Source organism: Takifugu rubripes, chromosome 6 (genome assembly GCF_901000725.2).
Source record: "Takifugu rubripes chromosome 6, fTakRub1.2, whole genome shotgun sequence".
Classification (NCBI taxonomy): domain Eukaryota; kingdom Metazoa; phylum Chordata; class Actinopteri; order Tetraodontiformes; family Tetraodontidae; genus Takifugu; species Takifugu rubripes.
Genome location: NC_042290.1, coordinates 1,097,047 through 1,120,807, shown reverse-complemented (window position 1 = coordinate 1,120,807; position 23,761 = coordinate 1,097,047). Strand labels below are relative to the sequence as shown.

The following is a 23,761-nucleotide window of genomic DNA, read 5'->3' as shown; positions in this document are numbered from 1 at the left end:
TTTCACTGTGAGCCTGATGTAACTACGTGATTTACGTGTATTCATGTGATTCTGAAAAATAAGGAAGTGTACAGACGTTTACTGACGTGAATGACAGCAACTGCAAATTTCCTTCTTGCAAAAGCTACACCAATAATTTCCAGAATTCTTACGAGACATGTTAATATAATAAACATATTTTGATTTGACGTTGTCTCAAGACTGACAACGGTTATATTTTTGTTTCTTCGTACGTTTCCTAAAGACAAATAACAAAAGGAACGCTACATAATACTCAAATTGCGTCAGTAAATTCCTTTTGATCTGTGTGCCAATCAAATCATCCCATTTTGGGCGGACTATTTGAACGTGACAAAGTGCGGCTTTCTGATTGGCTGACGGCAAAATCATCCAAAAGGGGGCGTCTATGGTAACGGATCAGAGGGAATTTCAGTTTTACTGGTAATTATCAGCAGACCGAACCTTCATTATCCATTTCCTCCATAACGCTCGTGTTGATAATGTACTAATAAATTAAAAACATATAAAAACTGTCGTCATAGGACGTAATTTTTACTGTTAATGCTCAAAAGGGATCAGCTCCTTTGCTTCCTGACTGGTAAATTCTGTTCCGTCATTGGTTATAGCCGCGTGACGTCACAATATGGGCGTGAGCCTTAGGAACGTCAACAAAAGAGAAAACAGAGAAAAGGGGAGAAGACGAAGGACTGAGAAACGATGTGGATTTAATCTACGGGAATAGGTAACCCTTCCAAATTTATTTATGTTTATATATGTAAGAAATACGCATGTTTATCGTACTCTATTTTACCGTTATGTTTTTTCATTTGAAAAAGACGGAAGAACCGGTCAACAAAGATGTAACAGCTTACTTGAAACGAGCCCCAATCTTTTGTTATAATAAGTAATGCGTCTTTCTTCTTCGCTGTATATATTTTCTTGTCACCATCGAGCTTCTATAGAAGGTAAAGAGACGCGTTTAAATTGTATTTTACAGAATATTGTCTTACTCGTATAGTGTAGTCTATATCTATCTATACATTTTTTTCTATATGTGTGTGTGTGCGTGCAGATATATATTTCTATATCTACAGATATCTATCTATCTATCTATCTATCTATCTATCTATCTATCTATCTATCTATCTATAAATAAGGAAAACAGTTGTTTTCCTTTGCTGTTGTTTGTCAAACTAACCTGGCTCTCGATATTTAAATGAAAATCTCCACAGTAATTGCTAGTGTTGCAGTTTTAAACCATTTTATGATCGTTAACACATTACTTTTGAGCCAATAACGGTATATTTTGGTGACTCTGGGGAGACGCTGGAGAGACAACCGCCCCTCCCCCGCTCCTGTAGAGGCTTTAAACCCGTAGCTACTGTTAGCTTTCTGGCTAGCTGCTATCCTGAAACAGCTTTCAAACGACGATTGTCACACTGCTCGGCTATGTTTGAGCGTCTGGAGTTGTCTGGTGACAGTAAAGACTTGTTTTTGTTGGCCAAAAACAAGAAGGCGTCAACCAGAAGAAATGCGAGCCCGGAGCCCAGCTGGGGAGAGTGGGCAGGGCTCCGGGCTGTGAACCTGTTAGACGCCAGTCACCCAGCGGTAGAACAGCATCTATCACCCATATTTACCCCGAGTAGATGAATAAAAGAACATTGACCACGTCGATGAAGGGTTCACCTTTGTCCCTTTTTTTTTTAAAAAGATAATTATTTCCCAAAAAAGCCAAACTACAAGGATGAGCTACAGCAATAGCTACAGCATGCTATCACCAAATAACTAAGATAAATTCAACCTTTTTCAGGTGTCTACATCTTCAGAGCCCGGCTTGAGTGCTTCATTCTGGTTATTAATTGGTTTTGCATGTTGATTGTTGTGTGTTGCAGTGAAGGGACTGCTTGGTGACTTGCTCTGATGCCCAAGGAATGGATGCCTTCAAGCTAATGAAGGAGCTGAGGCTGAACTATGAGCAGGAGGTCCATTATCTTCCCAAGAAGACGGGGCTGAGCCTCATCGAGTCCTCTGTGCAGGTCAGCACTGACCCATTATTGAACATTAGCCTGAGTAATTTAAAGATCATTATTGTAAACCGCCACGTTCTGTGTTCCAGGGTGAAAGCCGGATCTCAGCCAAGTGCAGAGATGCCAAAGTGGAGGACCTGTGGAGCCTGACCAGTTTCTTTGGTTACAGCACACAGACTTTTGTCCTGGCCGTGAACCTTTTGGACAGATTCTTGGCGATGATGAGGGTACGTTTATAGCTACAGGAATAGAAACACACACAAGCTTTTGTTTTGTCATCTGATGCCGTTTTGACTGCGACTTCTAGGTACTGGTTTGTTCCTTCCCTAACAAATGAGAATAACCATGTTATTCCCAAACTGTCTGCCCACAGATTCAACCCAAGCACCTGTCCTGCGTCAGCCTCAGCTGCCTCCACATGGCGGCCAAAGTAACGGAGGAGGAGTGCAACCTCACGCCATGTGACGAGCTGATCCGTATCGGACAGTGTCGCTTCACCGTGTCAGACCTGGAGCGCATGGAGAAGATTGTTGCTGACAAGCTCAACTTCAAATCAAAAGCCATCACTGCCTTAACCTTCCTGCACCTGTACCATCAGATCGCACGTTCACAAGCCACAGACAGGTGAGCCCAGACACACACTTCCTGTTTCTGTAGCACAGAGTTTAAGAAGTCTTAAAACAAGCTCTTCTTCTGTTTTATCAGCACCAGCTTTTGTGTGACATCAAAAGAACTTTACTATTAAAAAAATGAAACTATCGGCATCTCTGTCGCCACAGAACATGGAGGAACCTTTGTGCCAGAAAATTTGTGTAAAAACACAAGAACTAGTCGTCAACTGTTATGAAAGCTGGTCTGACCAAAGTACACTGATAAGAATTGTTGCCATTGGCTTCGACACCTTAGTGTTTTTTAACTTGCAGTGCCCCCATTTTCTGACAGCAAAGTTAGTTTTTACCATGTCCCACAAGCCTGGTGGTAACTTATTTGGTTTAATTGTTTGTGTTTCTGTTATGACAGGAATGAGACGTTGAGTCTGGAGAAGCTGGAGGCTCAGCTCAAGGCCTGTCTGTGTCGGATAACCTTCTCTTTAGCAAAGGTAGGAAGCACGCGCGGGTCTGATGTTTCTGCGTTCTGCTGTGCCCCAACACTCCCTGACATCTGTGCGTGTGTCCATCCAGCCGTCTGTCCTCGCCTTGGCCCTCCTGATGCAGGGGATAGAAGCCGTCCACTCCGAGGACATGCTGGAGATAGCCTATCACATCCAAAAACATTTGAAGGTAACATTTCCTCTTTTTATACAACAGCTTATTGAAGGGAGGGGAACTAGAACAGCCCTGGGAAGTTTGAGAGAATATTTCCCAGCTTTGGTAATAATACCAACAATTCAAGGTAGTTTTCTATGTCAACTGGACTGGGTTTCTTCAGAAGGCTTCTTCAGTTCTGAAGAAGAACTGACAGTTGACATAGAAAACTACCTTGGATACAATGACCTGGATGATTGAGAATCTACACAAATACCAACAATTAAACAAGGGCAGGAACCCCTTTGGGGAACGACAGTAGGTGCACACAGCAGATTCTGGCAGGCGTACACACGCCACACAATTATGTAAACTAGTATCTAAACACCAGCAGGGGGAGGCGGGCGGGATGTTTATTCTTAGACAGACTTGGGTCCAAAGCATTTTCCCATCGACTGTGGCTTATGTAAGCTGGTGTTTTGTGCTGCATCAGCTGCTCTCCTCACATTCAAAGGTAGCAGATATTCAAGCGGCTACAAACACGCTGGGATTCTGTTTGGTCCCCCCCCCCCCCTTCTTATTTGGGCTAACTCATGTTCTCTGATATGTCTATCTACACACTGGTTTTTGGTTCAAACTGGTTTTTGCTGACCTCAGGACTGCCAGTTTCTTTCCTCTTTTTTTTTTTAAAAAAGCTCGTTTGCGTCTTTGTGCTGTCCTACTTACCCACTTTCTGGTGTTATGTGATCAGCTGATCAGATTTCAGGCTGAGCAGACGGGAACAGGTTTACCTTTTTTAACCTGTTAACCTTGTGACCTGTAAACAGAGAACTGTTTACAGGCACCATTTTAAAACCCGTACAGCAACCCATTAAGGAAGACAGGATCTTTTTAAATGTGCTTGTGTGACACTCCGGTCGTCGGTCAAGTATCCAAGCAGCTGAACTGTGCTTTGGTTCCAGATTGGAGACGGCGAGCTCTTGCTTTGGAGCGAGCGCGTGGCCCTGTGTCTGTCAGACTATGCCTCCCCTGAATGCAGCAAACCCGACCACAGAAGGCTGCAGTGGATCGTGTCCCGGCGAACCGCCCAGAACCTGCACAGCTACCGAAACGTCCCAGAACTGCCCACCATCCCGGAAGGCGGATGGGATGAGAGCGAGAGGTGAGAGTCCCATGAACCCCTGAAGACAGAGTACCTGGGTACTGAGCAGAACTCTGGCAGCACAGGCCAATCAGAAAGGTGGTTTGTTGGTATCAGTTTCAGTCTGATGCAGTCATGTGACGCCTCTCAACCGACCCGATGGAAAATCCCAAACTCAGGACAGCCGGGGCATTTTAGATTATAAAAAAGTACCTGACACACCCCCCACACCTCAGCTCAGTTCAGTTTCAGTTTGTACATGATAAAAGCTTGTTTTCACAGTTAGATGAGCAGGAAGTAACTTTTCCCCTGTTACGCAGGGTTTGTTTGGTATGTAGCAACACCTGATGTCATAACATGTCCTGCCAGCTGAGCCCTTTAGGGCCTGGTGTCTGCCAGTGTCTGGTATGCGTCACTGGTTACGGCTGACACAGACACTTTAGTGACATCACACATAGCCACACCTTCACCTAACAAAGAACACGAGTCAGCAGACAGAGCGAGAAGAGATGGTTTCCTGCTGACTCATGTGAGCAGAGCTGGTCGCCCATTTGTTCCAATGCTCTCAGCTGATCTGGCCACACGAGAAAATAACAAATCATATTTGTTCAAATGATCATGCTGCTAACAGACGTGAACTTGGAACTTAGATGGAGTGTGTGTGTGACGCTGCCCTCTCCTGTCTGCAGTGAGGACTCGAGTGAAGATGGGATGAGTTCAGGCGAGGAGTCCCTCAGCAGCTCTCTGGGCAGCGACGCAGAAGGACCCTACTTCCCCCTTCACCTCCACAAACAACGTCTCTATGTGCCTTAATGTCCCCACCCCTCCCTCTCCCCTAAGCCTTTCAGTTATAAATTTAGTTTGTTACACATAAGCTGTGGTGCTGGTGGAGACCTGCACAACAAGTGGCAGCTGAGTGGTCCAGATTCTTCCTTGGGGTTTTTTTTGTAGATAGGTGCATGGTGAGTTGTCACATTCCAGGTTTTCAGGTGACCTGATTAAACATTAGTGTGCTTTCTGGTGAGCGTGGAGTTAAGCACTAGGAAACAGCAGTCTGCTCAAAATGTGTACCTCTGTGAGTTCAGAGACGGTTCAATCGTGTGTGTAACTTATGCCTGTTTGGTAGAATATTTTGCTTATTTATAAAATACTGTCTCCTTCTGGTTAAAATGGAGGCCACGGTTCTGCTAATTGATTGGACTTTTCCTTTAAGAGAAGCTTCTCATGTTTTCAACTCTTGATCTTTAAGTAACAGGACTGATATTTTTGAACCAGTACTTTTTAGAACCTCAGTAGCTTTTAGAACCTCAAACATGGACGGGACCTCACAAAGTTTGGTTCCCCTTGGCCCCGGACCACAGAGACCATATGGAGTCTTGTCAACCAGGTCTTCATATCTGTGACACCAAACATTAACAGGGTTTGCCTTTTTCTCTCTTAAGAAGAACAGATGTGTTGGAGTCCAGCTGTTCCTCTGTAGGTGGCAGTTCTCAGTATTAAATCAGCAGATTAGATTTTTTATTTTGTCTGGAAGAAATCAGTGGTGCACAAGTGTGACTGTGGGTGTGTGTATGTAGTTATGTTTAAAGTTGCCAATTTTAAGATGTAGCTTTCTTTTGTTTTTAATAATTTTGACAATATGTTGAAAGAAAAAAATATTGCTCCGCGAGCATTTAAAAAAAAGTCCAAAAATGTCAAAATGTTTATATAAAAACATGTAAAACTGTAAATGCTGTACAAAAAAATGTTAATAGTTCTTTGTAGATATTAATTAATTTATTCTTTGTCACCTGTACTGAAAAAGCAACAAAATCTTATAAAAAAGTTATTTTTTAAAACTGGTCCGTCTCTTCTTCTACAATATCCAGCAGCCAATATCCAGAGTTTCCGTCTTCAAAATGTTTTAGTTAAATCAAAGCTTGTAATCAGATGGTGATTTAGTCGCTCCTGAAACAGGACTGGTTCTGAAGGTTGGATCAGTTCAGGGGACATGAAGTGGCCTCACTGAACAGCTGATGTCCTGTCATTTCTAGACTGAGTTGGAATCATCAACTCACATTCAATGTCCACCCCAACAAAAACAGCAACTAATTCACGTCTGTTTACATTCATAGTTCTGTCTCACACACATTATGTCACCACACCAAACAAAAGAAAGAGAAGTTTAAGGAATTCAAGCCAGTCCTACCAAAGCAGTAAGTAGCACCATTTTCTCACCTCCAGGCATCTTCCATCCACGTCCTGCTTGACCAAGGCTCTAGTTTTCATTTTGCAGTTATTCCCAGCAATAATTATCTCTGGATGTAGGAGAGTAACTTAAAATCCCATTCGGGACTTCTTCTTAGGCTGCGATGACTGTGATATCCCCAGGCGACTCTGGGAACTCTGGGACTGGGACAGTCTAGGTCGGTCCTGGGACTGGGACTGGGACAGTGCAGGTTGGTCCTGGGACTGGGACAGTGCAGGCCGGTGCTGGAACTGGGACAGTGCAGGCCGGTCCTGGGACTGGGACAGTGCAGGCCGGTGCTGGAACTGGGACAGTGCAGGCCGGTCCTGGGACTGGGACAGTCTAGGTCGGTCCAGGGACTGGGACAGTCTAGGTCGGTCCTGGGACTGGGACAGTGCAGGCCGGTCCTGGGACTGGGACAGTCTAGGTCGGTCCTGGGACTGGGACAGGGACAGTGCAGGCCAGTGCTGGAACTGGGACAGTGCAGGTCGGTCCTGGGACTGGGACAGTCTAGGTCGGTCCTGGGACTGGGACAGTGCAGGCCGGTCCTGGAACTGGGACAGTCTAGGTCGGTCCTGGGAGTGGGACAGTGCAGGTCGGTCCTGGGACTGGGACAGTGCAGGCTGGTCCTGGAACTGGGACAGTCTAGGTCGGTCCTGGGAGTGGGACAGTGCAGGCTGGTCCTGGGACTGGGACAGTCTAGGTCGGTCCTGGGACTGGGACAGTGCAGGCCGGTCCTGGAACTGGGACAGTCTAGGTCGGTCCTGGGAGTGGGACAGTGCAGGTCGGTCCTGGGACTGGGACAGTCTAGGTCGGTCCTGGGACTGGGACAGTGCAGGCCGGTCCTGGAACTGGGACAGTCTAGGTCGGTCCTGGGACTGGGACAGTCTAGGTCGGTCCTGGGACTGGGACAGTGCAGGCCGGTCCTGGAACTGGGACAGTCTAGGTCGGTCCTGGGACTGGGACAGTGCAGGCCGGTCCTGGAACTGGGACAGTCTAGGTCGGTCCTGGGAGTGGGACAGTGCAGGCCGGTCCTGGGACTGGGACAGTCTAGGCTGCTCCGGGGACAGATCCACCCTGGCCCTGCTCTGAGAGAACGGCTGGGAACTTTGGAACTGAAAGGAAGGGACATTAGATTGGGATTGTATGATATGTCCAACTTCCTGAAAGTGATTTTCATCATCCTGCAAATAGGAAAAGAAAAAGAAGAATCAAGTCATTCAATACGAACTAATGAAAAGCTTTTTGTTAGTAAAAGTATGCAGACGTTTTCTATCATGGCTGTGTGCACCCCAGCTACTGCTAATACTAAAGTACCAAATTATAAAAGCCACTGGTAAGACGCAGATGATCCATCCCGGTAGAGTTTTCTTTGGGATTTTAAAACATATTTCCAAATTCAATAACATCAAGTCAGGTCAATATGTCTCAGAGAGACAAAAGCAGCCTTCAGGAGGCTGAGCTCAACACACAGACATCAACAAAGCTACTGATAACACCACAGCGGTTGGTCTCGTCTCGAGGAGGGACGAGTCCTGAGGCTGCACTCATCAAGAAGGTCCAACAGAGACTAGACCTCCTAAAGGTCTTCAGGAACACAGACACCAAACTGGAACTGACTTTCCAAAAGTCATCCTTTCAGAGCCTGACAATGTATCGAGGCCATGTAGGTGGTCTTCCTGTCTCCCTGATGGACATTTACATAACAAGCTGCCTCATCAGGGCACAAGACATCACCAGTGACACGTCACACCCTGTTGGTTTAAATGTTTGACCTGCAAGCAAAAACAGTCTAAAGAAAGTGTTCTTCAAGAACCACTCTAAACTATCCCCTGGACATCCATGTATCCCCTTGAGTCCTCTACCTGCAACCTATACAGGACCCAAGCTAGCTGCACCATTAAAAAGTTCAAGATCAGACTACTGTAGTGGTGGACAGGGTCACCCTGGCTGATTTCAACTCTACACAACCTTTTAGGGGTTTCACACCACCCTACTGACCTTTGACCTAGGAATTATTAACATTATGTTTTCAATTACCATTTTTCCACTCTCTGATTAGCCATAAAGATGATATCCAGACAGCTACTTCAGTCGCCACCAACAGCTAATCCTTCACACAGCTTTTTAAAAGAGTGCTCATCCACCACATCCTCTTCTCTCCAGCCCAAACATGCAGTCGCAGTCCAAAGCACCAAGCACCATGAACTGGCTTTAGCCATCTTGATCTTACCTGAGAGCTGAGGTAGGAATCAAGCGTATGTCTTGCTCTTTGTCTAGCCTGAGTGAAATTTTCTGTTGGTGTCTGGGACCCGAGGAGGGGGCAGGAACTGCTTGGACTCTTCAGGGTGCTTTGTTTATTCTTCACATGTGATGTGGCTGTCAGCGTGGGAACAGGACTTCCTGTTGGCGCGGTGGATTGTGTGGCGGCTCTTGGTAGGTCCTGAGACCTCTGAGTACTGCCGGTGTCTGAGTCTGACCATGTTGCTTGACTTGCAGTTGAAAACCAGCTGGTGCTGTCAGAGAAGTTGTCCCACTCTGACAGGCAGCTGGCAGATGATGAGAAACTATCAGACAGCTTTGGATGATGGCCGCTGGCTCTCCTTGCTTCCTTCTCCCTCCTCCGTTTCCTCTTGAGAGCCTCCACCTTCTGCTCCCTGTCCAGCCCCAGCTTCTCTTTCCACCAGGAGTGCCAGGCGTCCTCCCCCTGCCAGGACACAGTCAAGCGGTTGCTGAGATCATCTGTCCATGTGTCCGTTTCCACCGCATTTGGCAGGGGGACCACCTCAGGAGGGCTGAGGGAAGCTGAGACGGTGCTGCCGACCAGCAGGGAGCGCTCAGACATGCACTTGGTCAGGTCCTGCCACAGCCTCTCCACGCACTGCTCTTCTGATGGATCCATTAATTCCTCAGCAGAATGGTGGAGGAGGCCTTTGGTGCTCACCAGCACGTGCTGCAAAGTGTGAGGACCAAATTTAGTTCTGTGACTCCGTCGCATCAGCTTCTGTAACCAACGTTTCCACGTGAAGAGGCTGCCGCTGCTGAGCTTTGCCACAGACTTGTCACCGATATTTCCCTTCACGCTCTGGGGGGTCTCAGTTGTGGCCGTGAGAACCGTGCGAACGTTTCCATCATCCGCATCAGACACAGCATCATCCTCATCATTCTGAACTAATGGTGGCCCAGACATTCTCCGTTTGAGAGCTTTAGATTTCATTTCTAACTCAGAGGAGTTCTGAGAGTCCATATTGGAGGCTCCTTGTTGCATCTGTGGGGGTCCATGGACCAGTAACTCTGCTGGGGGAGGATGGCTTTCACATGCTTGTGGTAATAGTTCCTCTCCTACTGAGGCCTCCGGCTGCAGGATCTGGTAGAAAATATCCCCTGCCTCTGTCAGCTGTAAGACACAGATACATTCCTCTGCTCTTCCCGTCTTGTGCATACAAGTGAGACCTAAGAAAAAAAGAAAATTTGGTTTAATTCATTTAATATTAGCTGACAAATTGAGCTGACGTGCCCTCTCGTGTCACACTTTCATCTGGGGTCTCTGATTGAAACACAGCTGTGTTGCCTGCAGAGCAGCACATTTAATACAGAATGGACATTTAACCTTCTATAAATTCTTTGTAAGTAGACTTTATTGGAAGCCTGATTTCATGCTTGTGGCCAAGTTTAGGTTCAGGTTATTCCCCAGATATCCTCAGACATCAATCATTGTTGCCACCTCAATAAGGCGCAATTATTTGTCTGGGTTCAATGCATGAGACCCCTCTGTAAGTCAGGAGCCAAGGTGGAGCCACTATATTTCTTAATGTCTGTCACAGCATTGACACAAGACTCACACATAAGCCATCATACCTAAAGCAGGTGAGGACAACCTGGATTTTGCAGTAACCAGACGATGAGGGATCTGGACAGGAAGGTGTTTCAGACTGTCTTGGGGTCTGTGCAGAGATCGAGGAGGTCCTTGACTCAAACTGGCTTCTGCTCTGCCTCCTGCACACACACATACATGGTATATTTTTGATTGATTGTTGCTCATCATTTCAAAGTATAACAATTAAAATAAAATACATGGCTTTATCATATTTAATGTTGAATATTTCATTGGTTCCTTTTCCTTTTTGACTAAATTCCTATTGTTTTAAATACTATAAAAACGATACCAATTACTTTGGCCAGCGTGTCTTTTTTCACTGTTAACTGACCAGAATACTGAAGCATCGTGATCTCCTGAGAACGGTGGGAGCCCAGCAGGATCTTTGTGGTCCTTGATCCACCCCCTGATGAGATGGAGGCATCGCAACCTGGAACAATTTCACAAAATATGGGCGGCAACTGCATCACATGATCCAACTTGATCATCGGCATTGCAGCAAAGCGCTCGTCTATGATATAGGCAGAGTACTAGAAGAGACAGAGAGGGGAAGATTAGGATCCTGCAGTTAGTGCAGGAATACTGGGTGTAAACAGTAAGAACATTTCAGTGCTTCTTATTCAGCTGCAGATTGGGAATTTAAGACAAGTGTTGGTTCTGCTTTTAGCATCAAGACAGAAACTCATTTGAGGCAACTGTGGTTCATTTCAACAACGTTGTAGTTTAATCTTTCACCTGACACATTAAACCCTCCAAAACCATATTTAGCCATCATCATTTGCACTTTCTGTTGCTTGCTACTTGGACTTAGATGATTCAATGCAAAAAAACAGATATGCTAATTATCTGCAAGGGTTTTCTCCTACCTGGGTGGTGATCAGATGGTGAAAGGGGTGGACTTCTCCTAAGTATCTGGACAGAAACAGACGCTCGCCGCTGCGGCACTCTGAGGTGTTGCTGATATGAAACAGAGTGTGAGTGGTTGCAGATTTTTCCTGGAATTAAAAAAAAACATTTAAAAAAAAATCAGCCATTAATCAGTCAAATTAATACATACAAACATACATAGACGTTAAGCACAAAAATCCTAAATCTCTGGATATACAGAGAACACTGACATGTGTCGGGCCTCCCTATGTTACCAGAAGAGCTGCAATACCACCTTTTTTTGTGACACCGTCAAGTCGCAAGCGGTTACAGTGAAAACCAAGAATGTGGCGGCACAATAATGACTTATTAAAACAAATGCCGTGAGTAGCTTTTCAAATCAGAAGCCATCAAAACGTCGTCAGCACCTGGACCCTCTCCTCTCACCCTGATGTCTGTGAGCTCCACTCCTGTCCTGTCAGCATATAGTATGACTCGTGGGTGGGCAGAGAACTCGCACCATCGCCATGACGACTTTGCATTGAAGTACAGGTTATCTTCATCTTCACGGATTTTCTGTATCCTGATAGAAACACACGAAAAATGACCCTCTGTGAGGATTCTGACCCCTCTCAGGCGAGGAATGAACAGTTAGTAAAAGCACCAACCCTCTGCCGACGGTCCACAATACCGCTGCTCCTCTCTCACTCGCCACCAGAACTTCACCTAAAATGTGAGGACTGACAACAGGCAGCAGAGACAATACATCAACATTCTCATAAGGGAGAACTGGGGGGACGGGAAGCACCCCATCCTTACCTGACACTGATGCATGTCGCCACTTCTGTCGTGTTGATGGCCTGGAGAAGCCGAGGTTTGACAGTCTCAGCGAACCTCCAAACTCCACACAGGTGATCCGACCGAACAGCAACACAGCCTATAAACACAGCCTGGTAAATGCTCGTTGGCTGTGCGCGATGCAACAGTAGAATCCCACAAACAAAGAGGAATATTGTTCCAGTTCTCACAATGATTGAACAGGGAGGCAGTGCTGATCTGTCTCACAGGGCCTCTCAGCTGGAAACTGAAGGGAGGGTGGCTCTTGGCGTCCACACATGAGGGGCCTTCTCTCTGGTGCTGCAGCGCCACTGTGTGGAAGTCTGAAATACTGCATTAAGAAATTCAAAGAAAGAAATGCAAAAGAAAACAAGTGTGGGGACCTTCTCATTTTGTAACAGCAATTCAGACCTGAGTGATGCTGAAACAATTTTATCTGATAAACCTTCAGTTTAATTTTGGTTTCAATGAATGACACTTTTCTAGGTCTGGTTGAGAACTTTACCAATAAATCCCATCAATAAATCAGCAGGATTGTTCATGTTATTAAGGATACTGAGCAAGTGCAGTCCTCTTCTAGGGTAGATGAGACAGCCATGCTGAGAGCCGCTGCCACTATGTGAAAAGGGGACAAAAGCTAGTGCACCGCCTGTGGCTTCTTCAGAAACGAGCATGCGGTCCCTCTGCCCCGTCAGCTCCTCGTGCAACAGGGAACCAAGCAGCTGAGGAGGGATTGTGTGCATAACGTCTGTCAACATTGTGGCGTATGAATCCATCACTTTCGAGGAATATGCCAGCTCACATCTAGAGCAAATGATGAAGACAGCAGGTAGGAACCAAAGGCAGGGACAGGATGATTTTACATTTTGCAGATGCTTTCACAAGTCAGGCTACTCACTTTTTGAATTTCATCATGTCCACGAACCTTTTCATTTTCTGCATGTTGGCTGAATATAACTTAGATTTCTGAGGGTGGAATGAATAATAAGCTGAGCAATGTCTGAAATTAAACCAGCAACTGATCCTAGCATGTACACAAGGGGAAATGTACAACAAAACTAAAACAGAAAATCTATCTTTGGCAAACTCACTTTTGATTCAAAGTTGAAGTCGTGGCCCAGAATTTCACTCATGCAGCCAAAGGCGTCCTGGTAATGGTCGCTGTAGAAGTTCTGCATCTAAATATAAAGGCCTTTAAGTACCAAAACCACAGACATAAAACATATCTAAATCATGTAATTTACACCAAATAATGCAGATTTTCTGGAGAGGCCTGTGCAAAGAATAAATAATGGCTGTATGTCAAAACACTTTAACCAGACTTACCGTATTCAAATCTCTTCATGCCACACAAAATTACAGCCCCTTATAGCACTGAGTGTTTTAAAATACCTTCATCACTTAATAACTGCACTTACATGATCCACAAAGTCCATTGGGTCTGGAGGGGTTGAAGGCCATAAGACAGCTGGAAAACAATAAGTACAAATTTATATATTTTTTATGATCTTGTGCATGCAAATAAATAATTTAACAATCTAAAAAAAGATAAGTTGAAAATTGGCTGAGTGACAGGATAATAACTGGAGTTTTTTTTTTAGATATCTCATTCTAAATATCTATACACAGTGTCTGCAATGAGATTGACATTGTATGTTATATAAAGAACTATAAATATTAAAATCAATATGGAGTTCAGTTTAATCGCAAATTAGGAGCATTTGCACCTTAACTTATATCCATTTGAGGTAAACTATGTCCTGGATATCTGACAGGACTCACAGTGTTTTGGAGACAGGAGGGGCACTGGTGCTGGTTCTGTGGGACTCCATACCTCCCCTTTGACCTGGTGCCGAGCTGTGAAGGTCCAGCTGGAGAGATCACCAGCGCCACCCTGAAATTAGGACGATTGACTAACGGCTGAAGACACATGGTGCCGATGAGCATGATCTGGACCAACAGCTGGGCTCCAGGTGGGACTTCTATATCGCAACCCTGTCAGCAGCGGGGTCACCTGTACTCACCACAGGTGTGACTCGGTCGTAGCCGCCCCAGCTCCCAGAGCGGTGTTGGGAGACGGAGTCCGGAGGACCGCGGTTGTAAAACCCAGGAAAAAGCTGCGATGGAAACTGGTAATCCATTTCCCGTCATAAATAATTGACTAAATGGAGACTATTGTAAACAAAGGAGTGTTGTAACACATTTAGCCAGTGTCAAAACACGTGTTTTATGCTATGTGAAATTTCAGGACATGTCTCCGGTGGAGCTAAGTCAGCGTTAGCTCTCAGCTTTTAGCTAACTAAGTGCTTGTCATCAAGTTTCTCCTTTAGTATTCATTATGACACGTGTTCGGCAACCAAGTCCACAAATATGGCTTGTTCATGTAAACAAGCCAGACAAAAAAACAATATAAGAAAAGAAATATTATCCAAAATGTCCAAACACGTGCGGGCTGTCCAGCAGGAGCAACATGGTTCGAACGTAAGAGCTGCTACTTCCGGTTAGCGTCCGTAGGGCCCGCCCACACCGGAAATATGGAAATCTTATGCGCAAACTGCCAAATGGTGAAAATAGTTTCTGCAAAAAAAAGAAGTGGACAACAATAATGAATGGATTATTCATTTAAAATGGAAGTTTTGATTCTAGTTAAGTCTAGTTGAAATAATAACATCTTCTAATAACATCTTCAATACATCCTTAATTCTCTGCACCTTATAGTTTATTTGCACTTTACAGTTTATTATTATTAGTCCTAATGATTTGTTGTATATATTTTTTCTGTTCTTTTCTTATAGTTTTTGTTGTTTTTATATTAATAGTCTAATATTGCATTAATGGCCTTGGTAGTGCTGCTGCATTGTAATTTCCCAGTTTGGGAGTAAGCTGGAGAACCCAGAGAGATCACACCTGGTGATGCCCAAACTTCATATGAGAAAGAGTTTCGGTAGCAGAGTTAGGCCAAGTAGAATATATAGAAAGAGAAGGGTGGACATATGGGTCCAACAGTTAATGATCATTTGAAATGTTTTTTTTTCTCTCTAGATAGTGTTTAAGGTCAACATCACTGTCACCCCTTCTCCCCTGGGTTCGGGAAGTGAGACCAATTCAGTTCACTGAACCACACGTGGGACTTCTCGCTAAGCACCTTAAGGATGGAGAGAAGCCAAGAAGCCCGAAGTTCTGGCAATGCTTCTTAGCTTTCCCTCTCCTTTATCAGCCAATAGGGGTCACTTACCCATCCTTGACCAGGGGTGTAGTTTCCTAGTATGCGAACTGTGGCAAGCAGATAGGCATTTCCTTTCTGTCATTGCAGTTTCATCAAAATTATCCTCCATGAGGCAACATGTGCTGTAGAGTTTGACCGGGGAGAAGAGAGGTCAGCCAGTGATCCTCTGTGTGGTGATTCTGCAGTGGAGCAGCTAAAGATCACCAACAGCTTTTCCCTCAAGCTGTTCCTCTTCAACACCACGAGGAAGTGAAGAAATAGTTGGACCTTCCTGATTAAAGCTGTCCCTTAGTCTTCGGATGATGATGCCGAAGACTTTAAGTGTTTAAACCATCTCTTCATCGTCTCCATTGATTTACAGAAGAGTGTGGTCTGACCAAGGTCAGGTTAGCTGGGCACCGCTCCGCTCCATCATTTACAGGATCTCCTCCTGGACTGTCCTGTGAAAAGTATAAAAGTATATATTTATAGAATGTTATTACAATAATATGATGCCACAATAATGTGAGTATTTTTATATTGCCTTGATGATCTATTACAATATTACAAATAAAAAATATAGAGTACAAAATATAGATTAAAAGGCAATGTTCAAGAATTGTGTCTTTGTTTCGTTTGTGTTGTGTAATGAATTTAAACTGCTGCTTTTAGATGTTTTCATTGATAAATCAAGAATAGATAGTGGTGAGTCATATAATAAACATAGTAGAAAACCTTATAAAATAATTAGTAATTCTAATATATTGCATGTATTTTCATTTGATTTTGATAGAGTATTTTACACTTTTTGGTTGAAAAATCGTTCTTGTACTGTGTTCATACTCTTGTACGTTAGGTGGCGATATACGCCTGTGAGTTCTTCAACAACTTCCTGTAAGCAGACAACCACAGAAGAAGAAGTCTCGCTCAGCTGACTGACCGTCGTTCATTGCTAGTCAATATGTCGCTGTGATAGCAGGACAAGCCGTTCAAAACAAGGCGACAAGAGGACAATTTGTCATTTGCTGTGTTCAAGAACGTTTGTTTTAAATCATTCCATTGGAAGAATATGTTCCTGTAGACTATACTTTCAAGTATGTATCCATGGTTTCACTTGTGTGTTTGTATTCCGTTAGCCGAGTTGCTACGTTACTGCGACATTGCGGGTAGAGATTAACGTTAACGCGCGGCACGAACCACTGTCAAAATCAAATCTTAAGGCTCATATGTGACAGTTTATGACGGGTTGCGGTGGATTAAAACAGAAACATGCATCTTTTCCACTGACGTGTCATTCAATGGCATTCATCAGCTGACTGCAAATTCGATCTGCATCCGAAAGGTTAATTGTGATTATTGACCGAGCCATGGCAACGTCTGACCATTCATGTATTCAGAGAGACGTATGTCTTATGTCATATATTACGACATATGTCGGTGAAAACATGAGCGCTGTCTTCGTGACTGATGTATGATTCGTGACTGGACCGAAGCTGATCTGTTCTGAGCCGTGAAGTGTGCGTGTGGAATGTGTGCATGCACGCAGTGACGTCACACGGAACCTACCATCTCAGTGTGTTCATATCACCTCTAAAACGATCAATGGAGAAATTGCGAGGCTGCAGCTGGGGCCCACATGGACCGTATTCCTGACTTAAATAGGTTAAACAACACAGGCAGCATATGTTGCGGATCAGCCGATGAGTACAGTGGCGTTGTGACACTGACTAGGCTGTTGGAACTGCGTTAACGATTTCTTGACAGAATTTAGAGATCTCACTCACAACTCAACATTGTTTCATGCAGAAAACTGCAAAATAATGTGAAGGGTTTCAGTTCCACTCATGAAGAATGTATGACATCTGCTCTCTCTCTCCCCCCACACATTCCAGACAGAACAGCATCATGTCAGGGAACAGCTTGGTTCTACCCATAGTGCTATGGGGACGCACTGCTCCGACACACTGTATCAGCACCCTGCTGGTCATGGATGACTTTAGCACCATCATTACTGGTTGCCATGATGGACAGATCTGTCTCTGGGACATGACCTCTGATCTGGAGGTACCATTGAGGTTGAGGGTTGAGATGATTGTAGCTCATTCATTAGTGAACAGTATGTAAGCTTCTGTTGCTCTCTGCTCTTTTCTTCTGTGCCTAGATTTGTCCCAGGGCCATGTTGTTTGGTCATACTGCCTCCATTACCTGTCTGTCTAAAGCCAGTGCATGCAGTGACAAGCAGTATATAGTCAGTGCATCAGAGAGTGGGTAAGTACGTTAGTTTAAAATCATGCACACGTGTCTAGAGGGGCTTTTACAATGAGTGGTTAAAGGAATGCAGACATACAAACGGACCGTCTATGGAACCCTCCATAGAAATACTTTGTCACGTTGGACCTACAGTTGTCCACTCTAAGTAGACTTGATGGTGATGTCTCTTTCATAAAGTGATAAATGGAAATGCCTCTATGAACCTGGGGATGTAAACAATTGATATATTTCTTTTTTGTAACATATCACTTAATTTTGGCTATGTCTGCAGAGAGATGTGTTTATGGGATGTGAATGATGGACGCTGTATCGAGTTTACAAAGCTGGCCTGTACCCACACTGGCATACAGGTAAAGGAATCAAATTAATGAAAGGCAAATCACATTTAACCATATTTTTCCCACATCAAATAAATCTATATCTTCAGTAAGTTGCATAGAGTTGATAGTTTGAGCAGCATTGCAGTAAATGAGTAATAACTATAAAATGTATGTATAGATATTGAAATGGAATCACTTACACATCCTTTGCAGTTCTATCAGTTCACTATTGGCACTCAGAGGGAGGGACGGCTGCTTTCTAATGGACTCTACCCAGAAATCCTTGTAATGGATGCCACCAGTCTGGAGGTCCTGTACTCACTGGTGTCTAAGATCTCTCCTGACTGGATCAGCTCCATGAGCATCATCAGATCTCACCGAACACAAGGTAATGGCCACAGACAGCTCAGGAGGAAGAGCTGTTTCAGGACTTCAGAGTTCAAACTAGCATGTTTCTACTCTGCACTGTATCTCTGTCTCGGTCTTGTAAGGATAATAAATCAAAGTTGAGCCTCGCATAAAGTTAGGTTTGTTATTATCAATAAGACAGCACTCTGACTATGTTGTTCTGTTTAATTGTAGAGGACACAGTGGTGGCGATGTCAGTGACAGGTATTCTAAAGGTCTGGATCATCACGGCTGAGGTCAGCAGAATGCAGGTAAACTGCAGACTACAGATGTTGTCTTTTCAACGTGTTCATCTGTTTTGTGTCAGAGCCATTTATTGTGTGTGTTCAGGACTTGGACCCAGTGTTTGAAGAAGAATCCAAACCTGTCTACTGTCAGGGTTGTCAGAGCATTTCCTTCTGCACCTTCACTCAGAGGAGCCTGTTGGTCATTTGTTCCAAGTACTGGAGGGTAAGAGGCTGCGTGATTACCACAGTCATCAGGTTTATGGGCCCTTCTTTATTTTGTCACTTATGAAATATGTAGTTTCCCTGTCAATAGTCTTTGTAGTAAAATTAACACGTGAGACTACGTGCAGCAGTGCGCTGAAGAATGGTTCTCCATGACATTGAGCCTCATCTAATCAGCTTACATTATTATTATGGTGACGTCTGCCCCCTGTCCCCCACCTCTTGTTTGTTATAGGTGTTTGATGCTGCAGATTACTCGCTGCTCTGCTCAGTTCCCAGTGACAATGACCAGAGCTGGACAGGTGGAGAGTTTATCGCTGCAGACAAAGTTATCATTTGGACTGAAGATGGCTGCAGTTATGTCTATAAGCTGCCCCCCAGGTAAAGGTTCTGCTCTTTGGGTTAGTTCACTGCAAAAGCACTTTTTTAAAATATCAATTTGAGTTTTGATCTTTTTCTCTTCTTGTCAGTGAACATTTCCGTAGTCATGTTGGGAAAACTAAAGAAAGCTTAGTTCCTCCACTGATCTACAAAATTGCAGAACGTTCAGATAAAGAGGTGAGTTCTTGTGTCGGGAATAATTAGAACTAAAATTGAAGCACTTTTATTTCTCAATGTGTCTCTAAATCTTTGCCTGAGTGACATCAGCTCATTCTTCTGACTCCTCACGACTAGTTGTGATTCTGTCTGTTGCTACGACTGTGATAGACCAGCACCAGGCAGAGAAAGTGCTAGTTAGTATTTGTGTAGTTAAAACAGAATTGTAGTATGCAGATATGACAGTTTTAATGAAGACTTTGTAACAGTGGAAATTTCGGTGCTATTACCGTACGGAATCCTTTCAAAAATGAAGAGCAGCTAACTGAGCAGTAAAACTGTGGAAGGTGTCTCATTTGACAACAGGTTATATTTTTCACACACCTGATTATATATTTCTGATATGTATATTCTTCAGGTAAACTCTCTGTACTATGTACAGGTATACAAAAAGGCTAATTATCCATTTATCTTGGATTATTATATATATATTTATATATTTTCTATTCTAATTTCAATTTTTTGTATTATATATATTCATTATTATTACTTATTGTTCTTTTTCTATCATTGCATTCCTGAATGTCTTTTCCTCTGTGTGTTTTTGCTGCTGTTGCGCTGTAAATTACCCCGTTGTGGGACAAATAAAGGAAATCTGAATCTGAAATCATAGTCAGGCTTAAAAGGGGAGCAAAGGCCATTATCATTGGACGCTAGCGCCCAGCAGTTGTGTGTAGCTGTAGAGCTACAGAGGCACACAGACAAGTAGTCTCCACACGCATTTGTGGATCTTCTGCAGCAGGAGTGCAGCAAAGTCACCTTTAAGCAAACGTCCAGTCTTGAGGCTCGATATGTACAGATCACACATTTACAGATCAACGTAGGCTTTTTTTCCATGTGTGGAGACCTGGTTATACACACACAGATTAAAATCCACATTTCAATCCCTAGTAGATATAATGCAGCAACAAAATGTCCTTGTCTTTGTCTGCCAAACATTAATCCTGGACTGGTCAGGGGGTAGATGTTTGATTCCTGGAAGATTGGCTTCTGTTTTAAGCTAGGGGCCACCAGGAGCTCGTTGACCAAAACTCTTCAGCTTATTTAGAGTTTAGGTGCTTCTCTCATCTTTTGAAGCTCATGGTTACATATGATAGTTGGAAATAGTAGACCAAGATCTAAATGGTCTTTTCCAGTAGTCTATTCTAGACAGGTTCATAATTTCCCGAACGCTCTGAGAGGTTTTGATGTACTGACTGCAGCGAGTTGCTTCCACTTCTCCTGTAACGAGGTCTGTTTGTCCAGCTCCTGATCTGTCCTCCCGTGACGCGCTTTTTCTTTGGACGCCGTGAGCCTTTTCACAAGCTGCTCATCCAGGGGGACTCGGCGGGCCAACTGTCCCTGTGGAGCATCCCTGATAGCACCCCCCAGCAGCCGCTGTCGGCCGCTGCAGGTGAGTCCCTACAGCCTCCTGCTCCTGTAAAAAACACTAAAGCATGGATTCAAAAACAAAAGTTAATTTGTAAATTTGTGGTTAAATTACATCAAATCCCACTTAGCTGCTGTATGACAAAATTATCTTGCATGTTTTAAGTTTTAATGCTACAAATCTGTTGTCCTCAGGGATATGTAATATTCTGGATTTAGTTGAGGTTTTTCAGTTTCTTTGTTTGAAGTTTCATTTGTCATTTGATCTCTCCTTCCTGTCCTTGTGCAGAACTACAGGTGTCCTCCACTATCAGTCTGCAGGAGGCTTTTGATAAGTTGACCCCCGTATCTGCTGGAATCATCGACCAGCTCAGCGTCCTGCCTTCAAAGGAAGAACCAATCAAGGTTTGAAGCCAGCAAATCAACCATGTAAAACCTGCCAGCCTCAAAACATTTGGACCTTTAAACAACAAATAAAAACAGTGCAGATGAAAGTTTCACTTTTATCAGGGTTTGTTATATTGTGTAAAAGAACTAAAATCAAATATTCTCTAACAATCTACTCTCTAGACCCGAGAGTAGAAAACAGAATATCAAATATTAAAAGTAGAATTGTTGCATGATGCACGTCTCACATCTGTTGCTGTTTAACTCGAGCTTTCTGAGTACCACGAGATGATGGGAGCAAATGAAACTCAGTGTTGATAGGGTGAGAGCTATCGTTTAAGACAGACCCCCTCTGTAACTGTAACCTCTCCACCCAGCCCGATCCCTCATTACACCATTTGGCTCAGGCCGGGACAGGTTCCCAAACCACGACAACAGAGAGGAGGATAAAACAGATTTAATAAAGCCTGGTCATCGTGGTTCTTTCAAAGTTCTTTAAAAGAGTAACAGCTCCATGGTTTGTTCAGCTTGTAGAAAGTCTTTATATTGTCAACGATCATATCTTTAGTTTTTAAGATGTTCATCTGGAGTCCATTTTAGCTGGCGCACCCCAAGCACCTCCCACAGTCAGGGGGACAGAGAGACTTTAAACAACATAAAACATCTAAAACACTGATATCAAGATGCCAAACTCAGTGCCTCACTACCAGGTGACTGTGTATGCCACCCCCCAGACAGGAACAAACCACCCAGGGGGGACTATTGCCAAAACTGGTGTGCTCATGTGTGCTGTCTGCATGAAGTTTCACTCCACCAATTAGGGTTCTGCAGCAGAGTGGCCAGGGAGAACTCTCTCCTCTGTAACAGCCCACATGGACTTAAAAACAGCTAAAGGAGAGTCAGACTCTCAGAAACAAGATTCTCTGCTCTGATTTTGATTTTAGCATAACACCAGTGAACACAGCAGGATATGAGAGGGTTCGAAGCTTTCTGTTTTGGATGCCAACATGTTTCGTTTACTTTACTATGGGTTTGTTTCTCAGGTCTCAGCTGTTGCTGCTGGTTTTTCATGCCCGCTAACAGTGACTGAGATGTTGTTACACTCGGCTTCTTCTCTTTTAATATTTTCCAGGTGACAGCCAGTGTTTACATCCCCTCTCAAGGTCGACTGGTGTGTGGGCGAGAGGACGGCAGCATCATCCTGGTCCCTGCTACACAGACGGCCATTGTCCAGCTACTACAGGGAGAACATATGCTCAGGAGAGGTCAGGAGGGGACAAGATGAGGGGGGACAACTGTAGGAAAGGAATGAGCAGAAATCTACATGAGCACCCTCAGGACTTGAGACAGGACAAGATAGACAAGATTAGGGCCACATACCTGACAGTATTTTTCACAGATTGTTTTGGATCGGTTAAAATCATAATTTGTACAAAAGATTTTATTCAGAATTTGTGATATTATGGACATATCTTTGGTCTTATTGGTACATCTGTAAGAACTGTAGCTTTTTCGTCTTATTTCAAATATGAATGACCGGTATTTGTAATTTATTGCTGAGCTATTAATTAGAAACATGGGTTTGAATTGTTTCCATCAAAAGCTTTAATATTCAGCTGTATTTGACTATTTCTGTTGAATCTTTTTCACCACACCAGTTAGCTAACTCATAAGGTTAGAGTTAACCCCATTCATCTGCTCTGAGCTATTTACCTGTTTTTCTTCCAGGTTGGCCACCCCATCGGACCCTGCGGGGTCACCGGAACAAGGTGACGTGTGTCTTGTACCCCTATCAGATCTCCCCGCGCTACGACCAGCGCTCTCTGGTGTCCGGAGGCGTCGACTTCTCCGTCATTGTCTGGGACATTTTCACTGGAGAGATGAAGCACATTTTCTGTGTCCATGGAGGAGAGATCACCCAACTTATTGTCCCGCCTGAAAACTGCAGCGTACGACATTTACTTGTGGTCACCTTCTGCTGCTGCTGCTTTGATTTGTTGATTAATATTGTTACAATCAGAAAGCAGCAACAGCAGCCTTGAAAAATTCAGATGCACTTATGTGGATTCAGCATCATCAGGAGCTCCAAACCCACTTCCTGTTGTGTTTGCTCTGCAGACACGAGTGCAGCACTGCGTCTGCTCCGTTGCCAGTGACCACTCTGTCGGCCTGCTCAGCCTCAGGGAAAGGAAGTGCATCATGCTGGCGTCGCGACACCTCTTCCCCATCCACGTCGTCAAATGGCGCCCAGCAGATGACTACCTTGTGGTTGGATGTTCGGATGGCTCCGTGTATGTCTGGCAAATGGACACAGGTGATTAGACGCCGTGGGTAAATCCTCATCCTTTGGCCGTAGAACCAATATGATAGATATGGTTTTATTCAGTTATTGATCTTTTTCCTGCTGAGCATATAAAAATCTAAAATACTTTTAGTATATAAAAATATGTATATGTGAAAATAATTGAAAGCCCCTGGGACACATATGGGAGATGGGGGGTGGATCTGAGGAATCATAAAACTGGAATCATCATTA

At 44.1% G+C, this 23,761-nt stretch overlaps 2 protein-coding genes across 3 annotated transcripts in view; both read left to right on the top strand.

Moving 5' to 3' along the window:
• The first annotated feature begins 610 nt into the window (after window positions 1–610).
• LOC115246472 (cyclin-G2-like) lies at window positions 611–6,250 on the top strand. Its single transcript, XM_029837874.1, has 8 exons — window positions 611–742; window positions 1,893–2,036; window positions 2,117–2,254; window positions 2,401–2,651; window positions 3,048–3,126; window positions 3,209–3,307; window positions 4,234–4,433; window positions 5,102–6,250. The coding sequence occupies exons 2-8, from the start codon at window positions 1,932–1,934 to the stop codon at window positions 5,223–5,225; spliced, it is 996 nt and encodes a 331-aa protein (XP_029693734.1). The 5' UTR covers window positions 611–742; window positions 1,893–1,931; the 3' UTR covers window positions 5,226–6,250.
• Window positions 6,251–16,323: 10,073 nt separating this feature from the next.
• Window positions 16,324–23,761, top strand: part of LOC101077553 (WD repeat-containing protein 7) — a 48,096-nt gene continuing 40,658 nt past the window's right edge. The window contains exons 1-14 of one of the 2 annotated variants that reach the window (XM_029837505.1): window positions 16,324–16,519; window positions 17,318–17,489; window positions 17,587–17,693; window positions 17,968–18,046; window positions 18,230–18,404; window positions 18,599–18,675; window positions 18,755–18,874; window positions 19,109–19,254; window positions 19,344–19,431; window positions 20,716–20,863; window positions 21,128–21,243; window positions 22,358–22,490; window positions 22,954–23,174; window positions 23,344–23,539. In XM_029837505.1, the coding sequence (XP_029693365.1) occupies window positions 17,331–17,489; window positions 17,587–17,693; window positions 17,968–18,046; window positions 18,230–18,404; window positions 18,599–18,675; window positions 18,755–18,874; window positions 19,109–19,254; window positions 19,344–19,431; window positions 20,716–20,863; window positions 21,128–21,243; window positions 22,358–22,490; window positions 22,954–23,174; window positions 23,344–23,539 (1,765 nt within the window). In that variant the 5' untranslated portion in view covers window positions 16,324–16,519; window positions 17,318–17,330. The remainder of the gene's footprint in view (window positions 16,520–17,317; window positions 17,490–17,586; window positions 17,694–17,967; window positions 18,047–18,229; window positions 18,405–18,598; window positions 18,676–18,754; window positions 18,875–19,108; window positions 19,255–19,343; window positions 19,432–20,715; window positions 20,864–21,127; window positions 21,244–22,357; window positions 22,491–22,953; window positions 23,175–23,343; window positions 23,540–23,761) is intronic. The other variant, XM_011604382.2, reaches the window with a different exon arrangement.